Here is a 19391-nt window from a genome sequence, read left to right on the forward strand (position 1 = left end):
TTGGATTACTACAGTGTAACTTGAAATTTCATTCCCTGCCATGTAAGTCCACAATGTCCCAGAAAGCACAAAGTACACCTAGGAAAGGTAGAGCAAAGGCTAACAAAGAGAATTAAGGATACAGAATAACATACATAAGAGGAAAAAAAACCTTCACCTTGCAAAAGAAGATGATGGAGGGGAGATAGGACAGAGGTGCCTAAAATCAGGGAAGATGCAGAGAAAGTAAAGCGTGAACAAGGGGCACCTGCTAACAGGTACCAGATTTAAAGGAAAGAGAAGGAAATGATTCTTCAAAGCTGGGTTAACCTGTGATGCTCACTCTGACAGGACAGGGTGAGGCAAATAATAGAACATGAGTATTAAGGCAATTAAATAAAAATTGATGGAAGACTGATAAATCTCAAGGTAAAATAACTTCGAGATCAGTGGATCTCAAAGCATCACAGAAGATGGATCTCTGTACACCTGTCCCCTTTCTTATATGCTTCCTCCCAGCACCAGCTGCTTGTTTGCTGTCTGGGACAGGATGCTGGGTGAGATAGACCTTCGAGCTAACTCTGTGTGGCAACAGTTCCTAGTGAAGGTAGCAGTCTCCTCCAAGCCTCCTCCTCACAGGGTCTCAGTGACAGCAGTCTCCCTCCCCCTCCTCCCCAGGTCTCAGCAGTCTCTCTCTCTCCCCCCCCCCCCCCCCCCCCCCCCCCTCACTGGGGCTCAGTGACAGCAGTCTCCCCCTCCCCTCTGGGTCTGTCACAGTTGGGTCTCAGTGACAGCAGCCTCTCCTTTCTTATCCTCACTTGGTCTCACTGACAGCAGCTTCTCCCTCCCCCTCCTCACTGGGTCTCAATGGCAGCAGACTCTCTCTCACTTTAACAGAAAATGTAAAATTGGTATGCCAATAAAGTTATCTGAATCTGACAGCAGCCTGTCCCCCCTTCCTCTCATTAGGTCTCAGCGGCAGTCGTCTCCCCCATCCATCACCTCACCCGGTCTAGACGGCAGCGGTTTTCTCCTTCTCACCCGTCTCGCAGCGGCGCCCTCCGCCGCCAGTTAGCGGCTCAGGGTGCCCCAGGCCTCAGCAGAGAAAAATAACGGTGAAACCTCAGGTTCACTCTCCCCGTAGCTATGGAAACAAGTACCATGATGCGGTGGGAGTCGCATGCACGTCACTAAGGAGGCCGGAAGCGCGGAGCTCGGACACAGCTGAGGGCCATCGTACATCGACTCACCGGAAGTGACGTCTCTGCTGAGTCCTACAGCAGAGGGCCGCTAAGGCTGAGTGTATAAGACATCGCAAAAGCCCGTAACTTAAATGGACAGTATCGCTCCATCCTCGCGTGTCTTACAAAAACATTCTTACAATTCAGACCATGGCAAAAGGTATACTTATCAACACAAAGGCACATGATTTATATAAAAAAAACAAACCAATTATTAACCATAAAGATATACAAAGCCTCCCTATTTAAAAAATACATTTATAAACAGCTCCTAAAAGAATAAAGAGCATCAAAAACACATTATCGCGGATTTCAAATGAATCAATCATACAATCTTAACCTATACATTTTTTAAATATAGAGGAGAAAATATTACCAACGTTAGCCTCCTAGTATGCTTTTAAGCATCAACGTCCTTCACCATTTTTAGGTACGATAGCTTGAGTTAGTTTGACAAAATGGCATCTCCATTTATACAAAAAGGTTTGAGTCATGATAAATTGATTAAAATATGAAGAGCTGGCACATCAATCATAAAAAAAAAAAAAAAAAATGCAAAATAATTTTTTTTGTCCACAAATAAAGAGCACTTTTTATAACGTTCTCAGCACTGATGAGGCTTCCACTTGTCAGTAAGTACAGTCATTATAGCAGCATAGAAAAGATAACTGATAAGAAGGCAGAACATGCAGGCCACCGGTCCAATAGAAAACAAGGACATGAAGAAGAAGATGAAAAACAACGAGAGTAGGGTCCGATAACTAGCCAGAAATCTTAGGCGGATTCTGGGTTGCTGCATCTCTGCCAAATTTCGGAACAGCACTGGGCTCTGCCTGGACTTTGCTGTTGAGAAGTTGCTGAGCAGGTGGTACCGACAGAAACTACCCAGAAAGTCTTGCCTGGAACAGAGCGCTTGCATCGTACCTGCAAACTACATGGAGGAGAGACAATACAAGGTTGGAAAACTAATAGAGGCATTTCCCATACAAAACTACCTTCATATTTAACTCTAAAGAAGCAACCACCAACAGATACACCCTTCATTCCTTCTGCCACTACTATCAGGAAATTATGGATTCTGTTGCTGGTTTTAGAAGTCACCCAGGGTTTCCTTGCATTTAATTTCAGAGGGCTTTGAAAATCATATGGAGTAAACGAATGATTATTATGTTGAGACACTGTAAAGCTCAAAATACTGGGCAACAGCTCTAGCAAGAACAGATAAGAAACAAAGCTGAAGAGATGAGATCATATTTTTTAGTTAATCAAGAGGTAAGCTGTCAGATTTTCATAGTTTCTGAAAACATGGCACCAGGTAAAATGTTCAAGAGCCAGGGGAAATTACCTTTCCAGCTATAGTGAGAGTTTGTTTGGTTGGTTTCTTTTTGCTTTAGTCGGGTTGATTTTGACTATTTTTTGCATTACTTATTTTATTCTTTCACTTTCAGCCTTTGTCCTCCCTTCCACCTCTCTGCCTATTCTCTTCCTCTATTTCTCTAAGGAAGTGATGAGAATTGTAACGCTAAATTAGAGAGATGGGCCTAGTAAATGGGCCATATTGTCTTTTGGGGCCGTCCTGTTTCTATTTACTAAAATATTCCCTTAAGGGATGTAGTTCCTGTATTCATTATATTACCTCTTATTCCAAACTGCACCTGAGCCCCTCCGATGGAACTTACATTTGAAAATTGCTCCATTCGCAAATGTAGTCAAGCACGCAAACTATCCATGTCTACCACTATTTCAGCTGTTATAAAAACATCATTCTATAAAATTCACTTACCCAAAAAACTCAAACCCCTTCTTTTTCCTAATGATTTCCGATCTGTTCTCCAAGCTCTAGTCTGGACTGGTCTTGATTATTGCAACTCACTATACATAGGTCTTCCTGACTATACTTCAATTGATCAAAATTGTGCAGCTAGACTTATCAATACTCCACGCAAAGCTCATATCCAATCTTAAAAAAATTTACACTGGCTGCCCATTCATCAATGGATACAATTTAAAATTTTAATGACGCTTCACACCTTACTACATTGAGGAAACACTATTTGGTTATGTTCCTCTCTTCATCTCTACCAACATCCTTGTCATTTACGTTCTGCAGATAAAAATTACCTTCAAGTTCCTACCATAAAAACTGCTAGATTAGACCTAATCCACAACCGTGCCTTTTCTGTTGCTGGTCCTAGACTATGGTACTCATTACAACCCTCCAACAGAATTCAACCCCAGCTTCTCTTGCCACCTTCGAGCTGACGTCTGCCTTAGAAATTGAAAACATCCTCAAGAAGATGAAACCTTCGTCTCATCCTTTAGACCACATCCCATCCAATTTGCTGTTCTCCATCCCTAACATCATTGCCAAACCTGTAGCAGACATCATAAACCGCTCTCTGTCGCAAGGCCAAGTCCCTGACCAATTCAAGCTTGCAATGCTCAAGCCCCTCCTCAAAAAACCCAACCTTCCTCCCGTAGACCCAGCCAACTTCAGACCCATAGCAAACTTGCCAATGATCGCCAAAGTCATGGAGAAGGTTGTTAACAGACAACTATCCGAATTCTTAGAAGAAAACAACATCCTCACATCAAACCAATTCGGATTCCGAAAGTCCCTGAACTCCAAATCTTTATTAGCCTCGCTATCAGACACCATCCTCCTTAATCTGGAAAAAGGTCAACCCTATCTACTCGCACTACTGGATCTCTCCTCAGTGTTTGACACTGTGAACCACACTTGCCTCCTTCAGCGTCTAGCTGACATCAGCATCACAGGATCTGCGTTTGACTGGTTCAAATCTTTCCTTGAAAACAGGTTCTATAAGGTCAAGATCAATAACAAAGAATCACACCCTATCAGTTCAAAGTTGGGGGTACCCCAAGGATCATCCCTTTCACCCACTCTATTCAATATTTATCTCCTCCCACTCTGCCATCTACTAACCAACCTCAAGCTAACACACTTCCTATATGCGGATGACAGGCACCAGCAGATGGAGACAGAGCAAGATTTGACAGGCTCTGCCATAAATACCAGGGTGCCACCCACAGCCTGTCAGTATTACGTAATGTCAAAGCAGAATAACTCCCACTGCAAACTAACTATATACATGAAGATCAACCGGGGAACCATCGAGTCACTACCCCCAACAAAAATCCTCAACCGCAACAGAGATAGACAGGTAGAAGAATCGTCCAGACCAAAAGGCCTAGAACAGAATTAGAAACAGCGGACTCTCCGAACTTAATGCAGAATTGGGCGGGACTCTGGATTGATCCTTGGTACCACAGGAATGAAAATTATCGAAGCTAAGACCTAATTTTCTTTTCCCTGTACGTACCGGATCAGTCCAGACTCCTGGGATGTACCAGAGCTTCAAGTACTTGGGATGGGACCCGGAGAGGCCCGCTTTCAACACGCCTGCTCCGAAATTGTCCTCCATGGGGTCCTGGACATCCAGCCAATAATGACGTGCAAATGTATGCAACGATTTCCAAGTCGCTGCTCTGCAGATTTCTTGAGTGGAGATCTGGTGACACTCCGCCCAGAAAGCCGCCTGGGAACTTGTAGAGTGCGCCTTCAGTCGCAAAGGCCAACCACCGAGAAGGTATGCGGAATTGATGGCCTCCTTCAACCACCGCGAGATAGTGGTTTTAGACGCCATATTACCCTTTTTGGGACCCTTCCAAAGGACGAAGAGTGATCTAACACCCGAAAACCATTAGTAACGTCCAAATAGCTTAGAAGAACCCTCCGCACGTCCAACTTCTTCAGGTCCTTTGAAAAGGAATCTGAACTATCAAGATTAGAAAACGATGGAAGCTCAACAGACAGATTCAAATGGAAAGCAGAAACTACCTTTGGTAGAAAGGAGGGAACCATCCGAATACTAATCCCGGACTCAGAGATCCTCAGGAAAGGTTCCCTACAGGACAAAGCCTGAAGTGCCGAGACTCATCTAGCCGAAGTGATTGCTACCAAAAAGACTACCTTCAATGTAAGATCCTTTAGGGTCGCCTTCTTCAGTGGTTCAAACGGTGGCGCACACAAAGCCTTGAGCATCACGTTTAAGTTCCAGGAAGGACACAGAACAAGCAGTGGTGGACATAAATGCTTTGCCCCCTTCAGAAACCGGGCAACATCGGGGTGTGATGCCAGCATCCCCCCTTCCACAGAACCACGAAAGCAACCGAGGGCAGCCACCTGCACTCGTAAAGAACTACAGGATAGACCCTTGAGCAACCCGTCCTGAAGAAAGGCTAGAATATTAGAGACTGATGCCCGAGTGGGCCGAATCGCACGAGAAACACACCATGATTCGAAAACCTTCCAAACTCACACATTTGATAAGGAGGTTGAAGACTTGTGCAACCTGAGAAGGGTGGAAACCACTGCATCAGAATAACCTTTACCTTTTAAATAGTGCCTCTCAAACACCATGCCACTAGACAAAAGTGATCTACCTGATCGAAACAAACAGGTCCCTGATGAAGCAGATTCGGTAACGACAGAAAACGCAGAGGTTCCTCCAATGCAAGATTGACGAGGTCTGCAAACCACGGTCGACGTGGCTACTCGGGAGCCACCAGAATTACCTCCGTGGGATGACTCTCTATGCGACGAAGCACCTTGCCGATCAGTGGCCAGGGAGGAAAGACATGCAGCAGGACAGACGTCGGCCAGGGTAGTGCCAAAGCGTCCACCCCCTCCGCCCCCGTTTCCCTTCGACGGGCAAGGAAGCGTGGGGCCTTGGCATTTTGAAAGGTCACCATGGCCGGCGTTCCCCAACTGTTGCAAATTAGCTGGACGCCCTGTCCGCAAGCTCCCATTCTCCGGGATCGAGTTGATGCAGACTCAAGAAGTCTGCGTGAATGTTGTCTACCCCTGCTACGTGAGACGCGGTGATGCGGAGAAGGTGCCGCTCCACCCACTGAATCAACAGGCGAGCTTCTAATGCCACCGGGCAAATCCGGGTCCCCCCCGACGAATGATATAGGCCACTGTTGTCGCATTTTTGGACAATACCCTGACCGACTTTCCCTGCACCAGAGGGAGGAAGGCCTGCAGCACCAGATGCACCGCCCTGGTCTCCAAGCGATTGATCGACCAGCAAGACTCGGTCGAGGACCAAAGCCCCTGTACTGACTTTCGCAGACATACTGCTCCTCAACCGGAGAGACTCACATCCATGGTGACCACCGTCCATTCCGGTGTCACGATCGAGACCCCCCCCCCCCCCCCCCCCCCGGAGGAGATTGTCCAAACATAACCACCACCCCAGGCTGGAGCAGGCCAGGTCCGTTTGGGGTAACGGGAGATGGAATTGCTCGGACACCGGACTCCAGCGGGAAAGCAACGCTGATTGTAAGGGCCGCATGTGCACGAAAGACCAAGGTACCAGTTCCAGCGTCGAAGCCATGGACCCTATCAACTGTAGATAGTCCCAAACCGTCGGTGGCTGCATCTGAAGTAAGACCCTGACCTGGCCTTGTAATTTGAGACTGTGCTCGACGGAGAGGAAAACTTTCCCCTGCCGCGTGTCGAACAAAGCTCCCAAAAGTTCCAGTGACTGAGAGGGATTGAGGTGACTCTTGGATGTATTGACCACCCAGCTGAGAGAGCACAACAACTGTAGAACCCGTTGTGTCGCTGAATGACAAAGCGTCTCTGATTTTGCTCGGATCAACCAATTGTCCAGATACGGATGGACTAACAACCTCTCCCGACGCAACTGTGCTGCCGCCACCACCACCATTATCTTGGTGAAAGTTCTGGGCGCCATTGTGAGACCAAACAGTAATGCTTGAAACTGGTAATGCTTCCCCCAACACATAGAACCTGAGATGTTTCTGATGATCCTTCCTGAAGCCGATGTGTAAATATACCTCCGTGAGATCCAGGGATGCCAGGAACTCTCCCGGCCACAAGGAAGCAATCATGAACGTTAGAGTCTCCATGCGAAAGCGAGGGATCTGAAGGCATCTGTTGACGCCCTTTAGATCCAGGATGGGCCAGAAGGATCAGTCTTTCTTTGGAATGACGAAGTATATGGAGTAATGACCTTTTCGTTGCTCCAAGGTGGGAACTGAGACAATTGCCCCCAGCTCCAACAGCCAGACCAACGTCTGTCGAACCGCTCGCTGCTAGTCTGCGTGTCCGCACGGGAATGGAAAAAATCTCTGGTTAGGAAGGCGAGCAAAATCTAACGCGTAACCGTGATTTATCACAGAAAGTACCCATTGGTCTGTGGTGATTGTGGTTCATTCCTTGTAATAGAGAGACAACCTGCCCCCTACCTTCGGTACAGAGGGATGGACTGGCCAGACATCATTGTGTCGACTTATCTCTGGAAGTCGACGAGTCAGGAGAGGGCCGACCAAAGCGTCTTCCACGAAAGGACTGAGACTGCTGCCTACCCCCCCCCCCCCCCGAACGAAAGGAGAAGGAAGGGGTACTAGGGCAAGGAGGACAAGGCTTACGACTTCCTCGAAACAGGGATCTGGACGAGAAGGACCCCTTGGAATGCGTCCTGACCTCCGGGAGTCACTATCTTTTATTCTCGCCCAGCAACTGGATCATGTCTTCCAATTCTTTTCCAAACAGAAGCTTGCCCTTAAATGGCAAGGACCCCAGCCGAGATTTGGAGGCTCCGTCCGCGGCTCAGTTTCGCAACCACAAAAGTCGCCTGGCTGAGACGGCCAAAACCATGGAACAAGCCGAAGTTCTCAGGTCATATAGAACGTCCGCACTATAAGCCACGACCGCTTCGAGGCGACCCGCTTGTCTGGCTTCTTCCTCCGAGAGACCTTTGTTGGCGAGAAGTTGTTGCACCCAACGTAGGCCAGCCCATAACGTAAAGTTACTACAAATTGCTGCTTGGGTCCCCAGAGCGGAAACTTCAAAAATCTTCTTCAGCTGAATTTCTAATTTACGATCCTGAAGATCCTTCAGCGCCATGGTCCCCGTGACCGGAATTTAGTAGTCCTCTTTGTTACCGCTGACACCGCGGCATTGACCTTCGGCACCCAAAGGAGCTCCAGTGCGTCCTCCAGCAAGGGATAAAGCTTATCCATTGCCTTTGTGTCTGGGATATCCCATTCTCGGAAGAGGTGGTCTGTAGCCGAGAAGTGAAAAGGGAACGTTGTAGGGTGGGCCACTCAGACCCAACAACACGGGATCCATGGATCCAAGACGGGACTCCTTGGGAGGCGCAGCGATCCCCAACTCCCCCAAAATGATGGGAATGAGAGGGGCCAACTTGTCCCTGCGGAAGAGACGGACCACCCTCGGGTCGTCACCCTCCGAGACCTGGCTCTGCCGGGTTGCCCCCTGCCCCCCTCGGGGGCGGGGAAGGCTCGTCCTGATCCGTCGAGTCAAGGGGGAATCCATATCGTCCCTGTGGGGGGAAGAGCCCGCAATGGGTGCTTTGCCTTGGGAGGCACCTCCTTGCCCTCCGTCCGTGGATGAATCTTGTCCGTTGAGCGGGGGCCCACAGGGCCCCCCCGTCTGGGGCAAGTTCCTCTTATAGGCTTTGCGAGCCTTAAAGGCCCCATGCATTGCCAAAATAAAGTCAGACGAGAACGAATTACAGGAACCCTCTGAATCTGTTCCTGTGTCACCCTCCTGCTGCCCCGCCGGTGAAACAGGCTGTGAAACCGGCCTCTTGTGGGGAGAGGGAGGGCGGGGAGTTCCTGGGTCCCGCTACGATCGGCGCCGCGGGGGGGGGGTGGAGCCAAGATGGTGGGTTTTCCCCTCGAATTTTGGTAGTTGCTTGGGGAGGGAAGAGGAGCGCTTCCCGACCACAAACGCCAAGGTCCGCCGCTGCACAACAACCCCCCCCCCCCGAGACGAACCCTCGCCTCCGGGGATGCAGGCTGAACACAGCCCATCCCGCGAGAAGCGCGCGCTGTCGGAGCCACAGGCGACCCCACGTGGCATGCTCGGATCAAACAACGAAACCGCTGCAAAAAAAAAAAAAAATCAATCGGGGGGAGGACGGGAAACGAGGGGAGAAGAACTGGCTGCCGCCTCTGCCGCACTAAGGCCTGAGATCCGCCGCTCGACGCAGACACGAAAAAAGCACTTTTTTTTTTTTTTTTTTTTTTAACACCTTGGAGCTGTCCCTCGCTGAGTTCTGAAGCGGTCCGGCTGGGGTGAGTGAGCAGGGCTCCCCAGTATCGCCCCGGCTGGGCTGTAGCCTACCCGACCAGGGGGGATGGTCCCCTCAGGACCTGACAACCCCCTGGGAGGCACAGACCGGCTCTGCTAACTTCCTTCTCTCCTTAACCTACTCTTTTTTTTATTGTAAAAACTTAAATGAAGAGAAAGAAGTCACACAAAGTCCCTAAACTACAAACCTATTTCCTTTTTTTTTTTTTTTCAATCTATTCAGACTGTGGGACATGCACCCGTACCATCTGCTGGAGACAGAGTAATACTGACAGGCTGTGGGTGGCACCCTGGTATTTATGGCAGAGACTGTCAAATCTTGCTCTGTCTCTATCTGCTGGTGCGGAGGCAAAACCCAGGAGTCTGGACTGATCCGGTACGTACAGGGAAAGGAAATGAAGTCTTGCTAGATCAGTCAAAGGCCCACCCGAGAATGCAGTAGCTGCATATATGTATTCCTCTTGTTTTCACTCCATGCCTATCTTTTGGAAGGCAGAGGGATTGTAGTCCTCTTTGTAGGAAAGCAGCTGGACCAACTGTTTCATCTGTTCTGCTTCTTCCTCACCTCTGTTCCCTTCTCCTGGCAAGGGTAAGAGGTACTCTTGGTTTTGGGGCTCCATTACCTCTCCCAGTTTTAACACGGAGTTTCTCCTTAACCACATAATTTCAGGGGTTTTTTTGTATTTAGCGTTAGCTTTAGTTGAGATAGTTTTTGTTGTATTGCCTTCAAGTAGGTGGACAGAGATGAAGCAGTTTTTTCAAATGACTTGTCGAATGGTTTGTAGAATTGTATGTTGTCTACATATAGGAAGAAGTTGATTCCTAGGTCCACTAGTAATGTGCATAGAGGTAGCATGTGTAATGTTGTAGCTGAGAGTGCAGATCCCTGGGGAATTCCTGTGTCAATTGGGAAGGTGTCTGATAAGTGATTATTTAATTTTACTTGGAATGATCTATCTGTCAGGAAGGAAGAGAACCAGTCGTTGACCTTTCATTCCAATTTTTCTCAATTGATGGCATAGTAGGGTGTGGTCCACGATGTTGAAGGCTGCTGTAAGATCGATTAGTACCAGGATATAGGATTTATCATTGTCAAACTCCTATAGTACTGGGTCAGTTAAGGAGATGAGTAGGGTTTCTGTTGAGCGTTCTTTTCTGAAGTTGAATTGGTTTGGGTATAGAATATTGTCTTCTAAGTAGTTTTCTAATTGTAATAGCACTGCTTTTTCTAGGACTTTAGCAATGAAAGACAGGTTGGAGAGTGGTTGATAATTGTCCCAATCATCAATTCTGCCAGTTTTATTTTTTTGGATTGGTTTAATCATGGCTTCTTGTTCTCTGTCTGGGACCAATCCTTCTGATAGCGAAAAGTTGATCATCGTTGTGATTGTTGGAGTTATTACATTGTGTCCTAATTTCAGAGACCTTGCAGCAACTGTCTCCAGTGGGTGGATAGCTGGTTTAATTTTTATAATGATTTAGTTAGTTTCAAGTTCTGATACTGTGTTGAAAGTGTTCCATTTTGCTTGCCCCTGATTTTCTACCTGTTCTTTTGGTGGTAAGCAGGTGGAGAATTTTGGATTTAACCCATTAATTACTAGTGGATATACAAGCATTGTACAATGATAAACATTCAGGTATGATAAGGCCCTACCCCAAAGAGCTTACAATGTAAGTAGGTACCTGAGGCAATGGTAGCAAAGTGACTTGCCCAAGGTCATATGGTAGAAGTGGCAGTGGGAGATGCAGAATTTGAACCCTGGCTCTCAGCCCACTGCTCTAACCACTAGGTCACTCTTCCTCCTAGATTGTAGGCTCCATGGAGCAGGAACTGTCCATTCTGTGTCTATCAAGCATGGCATATAACTAGTAGCACTATAGAAATAATAAATAGTAACATTAACAACAATAAAACCATTTCCACGCACTTCCCAGAAATCCAGGCAGATGAGGACTCAACATTGTGTGTCACATACCCTTTCATTAAGTGCAGATGAGAACTGGAACAGCCAGCGTACCAGCGTGGCATTCTCATAGCTTCTGATCGGCTGAAGCTCAGGATCTCCTCGATATTCAATTTCAAACCTGCGCAAGCCATTGATGATCTGAATTCAGAAGAGAATTCTCTGTTACAGGGTTGCAAGACTGTACTGACCCTGATCAACAAATCACCAAGCATGCTTCTTCTGTCTTCATACCAGTGGCACAGATGTGAACAATTAACTGATGTGAAGAGCCAAAACAGTGGCCCAATTCAAGCATGCGTGGGATCTTAATACTGAAGGGAGAGAGAAGACCACAGATCAAATCAGGCCTGCTGAGTCTTTCACCATTTCCAATCACTTTTTTTTTCTTGGTCCTAGCCATAGTGGTGATCACTGTCTCACTCTGAACAAATGACATTCCAGAATTGTCCCTATCTGAGAATAGGGTCTCTATCTACCAATCATTACAATGTTTTACTTCTCGTTAAACTGTTTATCTTTCCTCTAACTCTAATCCCAGTTAGAATGACCCCCGTTTTATTGTAACTTTTTTCTTCCATGCACTTGTTTTACTTTTTAATGTATACTCTTATGTTATTAGTTATTTACGTTATAATGTATTTCTCACCCCTTGTTTTATGTAAACCGACATGATACGAACTCCGTGAATGCCGGTATAGAAAAATACAAATAAATAAATAAATAAAAATATCCCAAAGCTCTCCTCTTACCTGGTATCTGCCCAGTGGGGTAAGGACTAAACCATCCTCATTCATTATGCAGTCTGGAAGTTGCTTTTTGCCATTCTTATCCTGAGCTGCAGCAACATTTGCCATCACTTGTGTCACTTGTGTTGCGTTTAACTGCCAGACACCAACCAGGAAATGAAATGGTTTTACTTAGCATCCTTTGGAGATTTTTAGAAAGCCTGTCATCTCCTTAGATAGAAAGGTTTACCAAGCCAAATAGGATTCCCATCAAACATTTCAATCTCCTAGGAAAAGCAGAGGTGAGCATTCTGGCAGGAAACAGGTTACAGAACAAAGTTGCTCACAGGGACCCTTATCCTCGTAACATCTGATTGAGAACCATCTGCTTCGTCTTGCGATCCAACATCGCCAGGAAATTCAGCAAGAAGAAGCAGGCCAGGCAGAACGGGTTTGTTGCTTCTCTGAACAGAACTTTTTTAGTTACTGGTCTAAATAATCACACATAATCACACATAAAATAGTGACAACTGGAATTCACTCAGAGAGAATGACAATTAGTGGAGCTCCTCCGGGCTCTGTCCTGGGGCTCGTTGTGCTCAGTATCTTTGATTGATACTATGGAGGGTTAGAAGGAAAGAAAAAAAAAATAATCTGCCCTTTTGCAGATGACACTAAGATCTGCAACAGAGTGACAGAAAGAATGATTCAAGAAAGCTTAAGGAGTGGTCAAATGTTTGGCAGCTAAGTTTCAATGGAAAAAGAAAATGCAGTGTCGTGCATTAGGGTGCAGACATCCAAAAGGAAAGTGTTTGATGGGGGACAAGACTAAAATAACATAGTAACATAGTAATGATGGCCTATCCAGTCTACCCAGCAAGCTTCTTATGGTAGTATCTGCCATACTGTGCAGGTTACCCCCATGTTTCTCTTAAAAGGTAGAAACTGTCACTCCATGCAGTTATCCCCAAGCCTTATGATGTGCATAGGCCAGGTGAGAGACCTCAGGGTGATGTCTACTTGTCTCAAGGTAGCAAACAAGAGAGAGTGATGCTAGGGTGCATAGGGAGAAGCAGAACCAGGTGATAATACCTCTGTACAGGTCTTTGGGGAAGCCTCGTCTAGAAAGGAAAAGTGGTTCTTACCTGCTAATTTTCGTTCCTGTAGTACCACGGATCAGTCTAGACAGTGGGTTGAGCCTCCTGTCCAGCAGGTGGAGACAGACCAAAACTGTGAGAGTATCCTATATCAGGACAGAGCCTACCCTATACCCCTTCAGTATAAAGTACTTTCAAATCAGATATAACTTCCCAAAGATCAAGCAAGCAATAAGAAAAAAATAACAAATTGAACAAGTGAACAATTGAAAGGATTCTGTATGAATAAAAACGCTCTTGCATACAATTTTATTTTCATCTGTTAGTTGTTTCCGGTGCCTTTAGTAATAGTAGACAACAAATCCGATAATTGAAAAAACCTGTAGAAAAAGACAGAACATTCGAGCGGACGTATCAGATCTAGTACGGGCGGGTGTCTGGACTAATCCGTGGTACTACAGGAACGAAACTTAGCAGGTAAGAACCAATTTTCCTTTCCCTGTACATACCCAGATCAGTCCAGACCGTGGGATGTACCAAAGCTTCCCTAAACAGGGTGGGACCGAGATAGTCCTGCTCGAAGGACCTGCCACCCGAAGGAGCCAAAAACTGGAGCCTGCACATCTAGACGGTAATGACGAGCAAAAGTATGCAGGGATTTCCAAGTAGCTGCCCTACATATTTCCTGCGGAGAGACCAATTGACTCTCCACCCAAGAAGTAGCCTCAGACCATAAGGAATGAGCTTTTAAGCCTTCCGGCATGGGCCGATCTTTACAGATGTAAGCCGACCCAATGACCTCCTTTAGCCAACACGCGATAGTGGCCTTGGAAGCCTTATTACCTTTATTTGGCCCACTCCACAGAACAAATAAGTGGTCAGAGACCAGGAACTCATTTGTAACCTGAAGGTAACGCAGCAAGACCCGTTTCACATCGAGGCGCCGCAGATCACCCCCAGCTGTATTTGCTACTTCTGATGAAGAAAAAGCCATAAGTTCCATGGACTGATTGACATGAAAAGAAGACACAACCTTTGGCAAGAAAGAGTGTACCGTCTTAAGGGATACCCCTGAATCAGAGAAAAGGCTCTCTGCACGACAGCGCTTGGCGCTCTGAGATTCTTCTGGCTGAACAAATGGACACCAAGAAAACGGTTTTGAGAGTCAAATCCTTGAGCGTAGCCCTCCTTAAGGGCTCAAAAGGAGCTTCGCAGAGAACCCGGAGAACCAAGTTAAGAATCGACGAGGGACAAGTAACCTGGACCGGAGGATTCAAGTGCTTGGCTCCCTTGAGGAAACAGATGACATCCGGATGAGCTGCCACTGAATAACCGTCAATGGTGCCTAAGAGGGAACCAAGAGTGGAGACCTGCACTCGCAAGGAACTGAATGACAGCCCCTTGGCGAGACCATTCTGGAGAAAAGAAAGGACCTGGGAAACCAGAGCCTTACGAGCCGAGATACCAGAGGAGAGACACACATTTTCAAAAACCTTCCATACTCTGACATAAGCAAGCGAGGTAGTCTGTTTCCTGGCCCGCAATAGAGTGGATATAACTTCTTCCTTATATCCCTTCTTTCTCAATCTCCGCCGTTTAAAAACCAGGCCGCTAGACAGAAGCGATCCACCTGATCGAAAAATACAGGACCCTGCCAAAGAAGATGGGAAAGATGACAGAGGCGTAGGGGACAGTCCATGGCTAGATTCACGAGGTCCGCAAACCACGGTCTGCGAGGCCATTCCGAAGCCACTAGAATGACAGGCCCACGATGAAGCTCGATTCTTCGGAGTACTTTGCCCACTAACGGCCAGGGAGGGAACACGTTCAGTAGAATGTCGCGGGGCCAGGGAAGGACCAGGGCATCCACCCCTTCGACGCAATGTTCCCATCTGCGGCTGAAGAACCGAGGAGCTTTCGCATTGGTCATAGTGGCCATTAGATCCAAGTGAGGGGGACCCCACCTGCGGATGATCAGGTTCATCGCTGCATCTGACAATTCCCACTCTCTGGCGACTGAGGAAATCCGCTTGAACGTTCTCCTTTCCTGCAATATGGGATGCCACTAAGCGCTCTAGGTGATGTTCCACCCATGCGAAGAGCCTGCTGGCTTCCAGAGCGACTAGGCGACTCCTGGTGCCCCCTTGTCGATTGATGTAGGCTACAGTGGTGGAAATGTCTGACAGGACCCGCACCGCCTTGTGGAGGAGTAGGGGAAGGAAGGCCTTGAGAGCCAGTCGGACCACTCGAGCTTCCAGTCGATTGATGAGCCAGAGAGATTGGGTCGGAGACCAATACCCCTGAGCAGACTGGGTCTGGCATACAGCTCCCCAACCGGAGAGGCTGGCATCCATTGTTACCACGATCCACTGCAGTGTCAGAAGGGACATCCCCTTCTGAAGATGGGCAGGCGATAGCCACCACTGCAGTTCTGCAACGGTAGACTCGGAGAGCGGCAGGGGCGTCTGAAACTGTTCTGATATCGTTTTCGGGCGGGATAGCAAGGCGTTCTCTAATGGACGCATATGCGCAAAAGCCCAGGAGACCAGATCGATAGTGGAGGCCATGGACCCCAGAACCTGGAGATAATCCCAGGCCGTTGGCAGGGCAAGAGAGAAAACTGCGCACTTGGCCCCTGAGTTTGAGCGATCGGTCCTGCGGAAGAAATACCCTGCCTACTCGAGTGTCAAATAGCACCCCCAAGAATTCCAATGCCTGGGAGAGTTGAAGGTTGCTCTTGGGAAAGTTGATGACCCACCCCAGAGAGGTCAGACACGACAGCTGACAAAGAGACTTTGATTTGGCCTGGATGAGCCAATCATCCAGATAAGGATGGACAAGGACTTCGTCTCGACGCAGGGTGGCCGCCACTACCACCATTACTTTGGTGAAAGTGCGCGGCGCTGTGGCAAGACCGAAGGAGAGTGCTTGAAACTGAAAAAGTTGGCCCAGTATCTCAAACCAAAGTTACCGCTGGTGATCGCAGCGAATCGAGATGTGTAAGTAGGCCTCCGTCAGATTGAGCGAGGCCAAGAATTCTCCGGATTGAACTGCCGCTATCACCGCCCTCAAGGTTTCCATCTGAAAATGGGAAACCTTGCGAGCCCAGTTGAGATCCAAAATTGGATGAAAGGAGCCCTCCTTTTTGGGCACGACGAAGTAGATGGAATATTGGCCGGACCCTTGTTCTTCCACTGGGACTGGGACTGGGACTATGGCCCTCAGTTCCAGCAGCCTGCGCAGAGTTTGTTCAACCGCAGGCCTCTTTCGACTTCCGCAGGGGGAGATCAGGTGAAGATCCATTAGGTCTCAAGCAAATTCTAACACGTAGCCTTTTCTATCACCTCTAGAACCCACTGATCTGTCGTTATGGTGGCCTATTCCCCGAGAAACTGGAACAGTCGTCCACCTAAGTCTCGAACAGAGGAATGAGCCGGCCCCATCTCATTGAGAGGAGGACTTGGTGACAGAGTGTTGCTAGCTACTATCCCTGAAAGGCCGACATCCCCGAAAGGAATGAGGCCAGGATTGAGATCGGGAAGCATTACCCCTCGGGAACAAGCCCCTTGCCCTGGTGGAAAAACAGCGTTGACCCCTAAATCTAGTGTGAGGGGGAAAGAAGGACTTAGACTGTTTCGAGCAGTCCTCCGGCAACTTATGAACCTTATTTTCTCCCAGGGATTTGATAAGTTGCTCTAGGTCCTCACCAAAAAGCAACTGGCCCTTGAAGGGAAGGGTTCCCAACTGCGCTTTGGAAGAGGAGACCGCAGACCAATTTTTCCACAATCTCTGAAAGCGTCGGTGGGCCAGGGCTCTGTTAGGGTGGTCCCGCCGCCTCCGGATCCGCCACAGCCAGTCCCAATTCCAGATCCAGGTGTTGACCCGCTGCTTCCTAAACCCCCCCCCCCCCCCTCGAGGGGGGATGAGCCTCAGGTGCTATGCTTATTTCAAAAGGAGGAACTAGAACCGCTCTAGTTTTCCCATGGCCAACAGGGATCCTACTGTATGTGTTTCTTCCGTGGCCGTTAATAGGTCATTTGTTAAGATGCATCAAGAAACATCCGGATCAGATAGTACTTGTGGCGCCAAAGTGGTCGCATCATCCGTGGTTCGCAGATCTGATTCATCTCACAATAGACAGGCCCCCTCAGGTTGGCTCATCTTCCGGGCCTGTTAAAACATGAGCCTATCTTCCTGAATCGGGAGTATTGCTTTTGTCTCGCAGCTTGGCTTTTGAGCGGCGATGTTTAAGGTTAAATGTTTACTCAGAGCTGGTCATTGTCACTTTACTTCAGGCCAGGAGACCATCCACATCTATGGCTTATGTCCGGGTGTGGAGGGTCTTTGAGTCTTGGTGTATAGAGGGAGGTCTAGACTCATTGCACGTGGAGATCTCTCATATTTTGGCCTTTTTACAACAGGGCTTCTCTAAAGGCTTAGCTTACAATTCCCTTTGGGTGCAAGTGGCAGCCTTGGGATATCTCAGAGATAAGCTATAAGGGAGGACTTAGGTGTCAAATCCAGAAGTGGTACGGTTCTTGAAGGGGGCCAAGAATTTATGGCTGCTTGAGCGCAGATTGTGTCCGGCGTGGAGTTTGAACTTAGCCCTTCGAGTGCTATGCGGACCTCCGTTTGAGTTGTTACGGAAGACGTTGTTGAAGGATCTCAGCCTAAAGGTGATTTTTATGGTGGCGATTCGTTCAGCCAGACAGAATTCGGAGCTGCAGGCTTTGTCCTGTAGAGAGCAGTTTCTAAGAATTACAGGGGGGGGGGGGGGGGGGTCTTCATGCACGGTACCCTCTCATTTCTGCCCAAGGTTGTTTCCTCGTTTCACCTTAACCAGATGGTGGATTGGCGACGGCGCCGCGCACCTTCACCAAGATCATGGTAGTCATGGCGGCAGCTCTCCGGAAGGAGGGCATCCTGGTTCATCCTTATCTGGACGATTGGCTCCTCCGGGCGAAGTCATTCGATCATGGACGCTCAGCGGTGACTAGAGTAGTACGGTTTCTACATTCCCTGGGATGGGTAGTGAACTTCTCCAAGAGCTCCCTCATGCCCTCGCAACGCTTGGGTTTTTTTGGGGGCGACCTTTGACACCCTACTGGGTTATGTCCCCAATCCAGCAGATGGAGTCAGCACAAGCTTTGAGGGGGCGTATCCATATATACTACTACCCCCTCTGCAGGAGTTCAGTATCGAGTATATCAAAGCCAGAGTAGAAACCCCCGAAGGATCAAGTTTGTGGAAACAGATAATGAAAACAATTGTAACCGCAACAAGTAACTGCAAACATCCTACCAACTTGTAGGGAGCTGTGAAAAACAGCGAAAAGAAACGACTGTGAAGACACAGAACACTGCGAGCAAGAAGTAGCGCAGAGCTGAGCAGGATCAAGAACCCAAACGCGGTGGGCGTCTGGACTGATCCATGGTACTACAGGAACGAAAATTAGCAGGTAAGTAATAATTTTCTTTTCCCTGTACGTACCTGGATCAGTCCAGACAGTGGGATGTACCCAAGCTTCCCTAAATCGGGTGGGGTCCTGCTCGGCGAACCTGCTCGCCAAAGTGTCCAGAGACTGATGAGGCGAGGTGCAGACGATAGTGCCTCGAGAACGTGTGTAACGATTTCCAGGTGGCTGCCCTACAAATTTCCTGCGAGGATACCGAGCGAACCTCCGCCCAGAAAGCCGCCTGAGAACGTGTAGAATGCGCTATGATTCCGGGTGGGGGAGTCCGACCCAACCCAATGTAGGAAGCAGCAATGCCGGCCTTCAGCCATCTGGCAATGGTAGTCTTCGAGGCCTGAGACCCCTTCTTAGGACCGGCCCAGAGTACGAAGAGATGGTCAGAGGTCCGGAACTCATTTGTAGCCTCCAGATAGAGGCGCAGAGTGCGCTTGACATTCAAGAGATGGAGAGACTTCGGCTCTGAGGAAGAGAAGGACGGCAACTCCACCATCTGGTTCACATGGAATGCAGAAACCACCTTCGGAAGGAACGGTGCGAAGCGAAACTCCAGAGTCGGAGAAACGGAGATAGGGCTCTCTACACGACAGAGCCTGCAGCTCCGAGATGCGTCGAGCGGAACAGATGGCCACAAGAAATACAGTCTTGAGAGTGAGATCCTTTATCGTTGCGCTGTGCAGCCCGTAGGCGTTCAATCACAGCTTGTTTCAACTCGCCCTGAGGAAGCGTTATTGCGAAA

At 48.2% G+C, this 19391-nt stretch overlaps 2 protein-coding genes across 12 annotated transcripts in view; both read right to left on the bottom strand.

Annotated features, from left to right (window-relative positions):
* LOC115100948 overlaps window positions 1-1236 on the bottom strand; it is a 152615-nt gene extending 151379 nt beyond the window's left edge. For 2 of the 6 annotated variants that reach the window (XR_003859222.1, XM_029620063.1), the window contains exon 1: window positions 1140-1236. Coding sequence is in view for 1 of the 6 variants with exons in the window: in XM_029620063.1 (XP_029475923.1) it covers window positions 1140-1221 (82 nt within the window). In the remaining 5 variants the exon portion in view is untranslated. Of the gene's footprint in view, window positions 1-986 lie in introns of all 6 variants that reach the window. The other 4 variants (XM_029620067.1, XM_029620065.1, XM_029620064.1 and 1 more) reach the window with 3 other exon arrangements.
* Window positions 1237-1383: 147 nt separating this feature from the next.
* SMPD4 (sphingomyelin phosphodiesterase 4) overlaps window positions 1384-19391 on the bottom strand; it is a 55652-nt gene continuing 37644 nt past the window's right edge. For all 6 annotated transcript variants that reach the window (XM_029620059.1, XM_029620057.1, XM_029620058.1 and 3 more), the window contains 3 exons: window positions 12110-12241; window positions 11370-11498; window positions 1384-2151 (listed from right to left, as the gene is read on the bottom strand). In XM_029620059.1, the coding sequence (XP_029475919.1) occupies window positions 1825-2151; window positions 11370-11498; window positions 12110-12241 (588 nt within the window). In that variant the 3' untranslated portion in view covers window positions 1384-1824. The remainder of the gene's footprint in view (window positions 2152-11369; window positions 11499-12109; window positions 12242-19391) is intronic.

This window comes from Rhinatrema bivittatum, chromosome 11, assembly GCF_901001135.1.
Source record: "Rhinatrema bivittatum chromosome 11, aRhiBiv1.1, whole genome shotgun sequence".
NCBI lineage: Eukaryota > Metazoa > Chordata > Amphibia > Gymnophiona > Rhinatrematidae > Rhinatrema > Rhinatrema bivittatum.